At 38.3% G+C, this 3,094-nt stretch overlaps 1 protein-coding gene across 1 annotated transcript; it reads right to left on the bottom strand.

The window, feature by feature from the left end:
• Nucleotides 1-282: 282 nt before the first annotated feature.
• LOC111386260 (probable pectinesterase/pectinesterase inhibitor 46) lies at nucleotides 283-2,152 on the bottom strand. Its single transcript, XM_023010720.1, has 2 exons — nucleotides 1,105-2,152; nucleotides 283-989 (listed from the first exon to the last, which is right to left on the bottom strand). Exons 1-2 carry the CDS (start codon nucleotides 2,138-2,140, stop codon nucleotides 310-312), a joined length of 1,716 nt encoding a protein of 571 aa, XP_022866488.1. The 5' UTR covers nucleotides 2,141-2,152; the 3' UTR covers nucleotides 283-309.
• Between the last annotated feature and the right edge of the window lie 942 nt (nucleotides 2,153-3,094).

The raw sequence follows: 3,094 nt of genomic DNA on the forward strand, positions 1-3,094 counted from the left end.
TCCATAATTGGGATCCTCGTTTCAAGAACAAAAAATGTTTCATTCTGTACAATATCCTTTTTTTGGTGCTCAACAACTTTTTGCATTGCACTCATTTATTTTGTGGGCTGCACAATACACACAGCTGACTGTAATATTTTCAACAAAGAATTCATTGAATTTGCTCATTTTGATTTCAAACCAATTGGTTACAAGTATAAGTACTTGTGTGGGAAAAAGGAAGAAAACTTCAAAAAAGACAATACAAATCAAACAAATGTGAACATGGAGGACTTCAAAAAAAAAAAAAAAAGATCCCATTTTTAAGTGTTAAAGGCCAGATTTGAAGCTAACACCTGTTGCTGGAAGCCATTTGTGCCCATCAATAAATGAATTAACTGTAAACTTTTTAGCTTGGCTAGTAATAAGATTAAGCTTCAAGCCTCTCCATTTGACCCTATTCTTGGTAACAGCTCCAGGTCCGAAGTTCTGGAACTCAGCATAAAATATGGTGTTTGGTGCACTTGTGCCCACCCATGGCAACCACCCCTTTGGATCAATGAAACTTCCCATCATGCTTTGCATGTAAACAGTGGTGGAGTAATTTTTCCAAGGCCTTCCCAAGAATGTGTTGACTCCATTGAGATTGCCTGAGGGCAAAATGGTACAGTTTTGGATGGAGATACCCGTGTTCTGATTTGGGTCGATTTTGCCTTGTGCTGTGATGGTGTTCTGTTGGCCAGGCATAGGCTTCTGGGGGAGAATGTTGGAGTTCTGGATCACAACTGCTGCATTCCCAAAGATGAAATCGACCGTGCCATATATGTTGCATTCACGGTAGAATTGGCGATTGGAATGTGGGTAGAGAGTGTCTTGGAATGCATCCATGTTGCATCTGTAGAAGACAGAGAGATCAGCAGTTGACATCAAGGCCACTGCCTGATGCTTGGCAGCTCCAGCAGTGTTGCGAAATCCCATGTCTCGGGCTATAAATCCTTGGCCAAATACAGCTACATTGGAAAATCAAAATACGTGTTAAGTATTGCATAACAAACATACCTTTTGTGTAGATGTAAGAAACCTTGGGGGGGTGGGGGGGGGGGTTTGAGCTTTAGTAAAACTTACCAAATGTCGCAGATTGAAATGTGGGAGTTCCATCAACAAAATTGAGGTTGCCAGAAACAATGGTTGCATCCTTGCCATCACCAATGATCATGACATTCCATTTCTTCTTCTCAACTCTAACATTTTCGAAGTAAACTCCCCTCTTCACATAGATGATGAATCTCTTTTTACTCTTCTCAGGCACAGCCTTGAGGGCAGCTGAAATTGTCTTGTATTTTCCTGAGCCATCTTTCGTTACCACGGCATCTGCCTTTATCTTTGAACTTGGAGCTTGTAAAAGCTTCCTGTCCTTAAATGACAACCAATTCGGTGCTTCATCAGCGTTGAAGCTCATCAAACGACGCCTTCCAATGGCGCCTAATGAATCAATTGAGTCTTCGATTGAGCTAATGATTGCCAGACTGTTGCTAGTATATTCGGTGGAATTCTTAAGGTTTTGAACCAGAATACTGTGCAACCCATTTGATCCATTTTCAAGGCCATCTATGCATGTCTGCTGATAAGTACCCGCAGAACTCAACCACGTCCTGAGATCTTCAAAGGCCTCGAACAATTTCATGTCCTCTATGGACAGTGAATCATTAAGATGATCCAATGCAAGAGAAATCAATTCTTGGCAACTTTCTAATGCTGCAAGTGTCATTTGATCTGTGAGATTGAATTTCTTGTTTCCATTGTCTAAGAAATCATTCGAGGCCTTAGAAAGCTCGTCTATTGCAACTTGGACAGCCAATTTATAGATATATTCTGGCTTGAAATTGCCAGACTTCACCATAGGACTCAAGCTATTGTAACATGAATCTGGATACAAAGTAACATTGCACAAACCTTTGATAGCAGAAGACATGGATTTATTTTTGTCCTCGGATTTGCCATTTTTGCTTTGAGTTACTCCAACCACAGTAGCCACTATAACAGCTACAAGAACAATTGAAGATAAGCCAATGATTGTGATTCTTCGTCTCGTATTTCTACGTGCCACGAGCCTCTCTTGTTCTGCTTCATTGAGTTTTCCATAAGGATTGACAGAAGCCATGGCTGGAAAACTTCTTTTCCAGATAATTTAATTGCTCGTTTGAAGGCACTTAACTGGCATTGTATATATAGATGATGATATACGTTTATGATGATATTATTTTCTTTTTTGTATTGCAACGCTGATTTACGTGCTGGGCATGATTTTCAAGATGGAAGACATTGTCAAACTCTGAGTGGTTATCACGTTTTGACTTATAATTAATTTATAAAAATGGTTTTTCAACTTGAAGAAGCCAGATAGGAAAGTTTGGTTGTTGCAAGGACTTTGATTAATCCATTGAGAATTGAATATCGACATAAATTCATCAATAATATAAAATTCACATAGCAATATTCTTGTCCATTTAAAATGCTTAATCCATCTCCATAATGCTAACAAGCAGTACTTATCTCTTGCAGTTTTTTTGTTTCTGTAATATGCTTATAGCCATTCTACTTGCTGGAAGCCGAATGAGCAGTTCCCGACCTGTTCAAGCCCCCGACGTTGCCTTCTTCTAATGTTAGACTCCTCGCCCACTGCCTCGGGCTCAAGCTACCACATTTCCATCTGACGATATTATTGATGAGGTGCTCAAAGACAATCTGCTGCCTCAAAAGACGGTAGTTTGTTATAGAACATCGGAGAGATTGTCTACTTAACGACTTTACTTGGATTGTTGACGACAAGTTTCATCAATTGGATGCCTATTTTGGGCTATAACTCGCTTGAGAAGTGAGGAAACAAAAAAAACCGTATTGAAGGGGAAAAAAGAAATAAATTATTATATGTGTGTGTGTATATATATATATATATATATATATATATATATATATATATATATAAACATGTCATTGAAATTTAAAAAAACTTTATTAATTTGTGTGTAAAATATTTTATTGTATGAATGTATGGTGAATAATATTACTCTGATAAACAATTTATTTGGTTAAACGATGACAAACAGGGCCTAGG

Source organism: Olea europaea, unplaced genomic scaffold (assembly GCF_002742605.1).
Source record: "Olea europaea var. sylvestris unplaced genomic scaffold, O_europaea_v1 scaffold349, whole genome shotgun sequence".
Taxonomy (NCBI): Eukaryota; Viridiplantae; Streptophyta; class Magnoliopsida; order Lamiales; family Oleaceae; genus Olea; species Olea europaea.

Excerpts from the sequence above, each read along its gene's own strand:
- LOC111386260 (XM_023010720.1), bottom strand. The coding sequence starts at position 2,140 with ATGGCTTCTGTCAATCCTTATGGAAAACTCAATGAAGCAGAACAAGAG. Across the intron at positions 990-1,104 it reads ATTTCAATCTGCGACATTTG|CTGTATTTGGCCAAGGATTT; the intron begins GTAAGTTTTACT and ends TTTCCAATGTAG.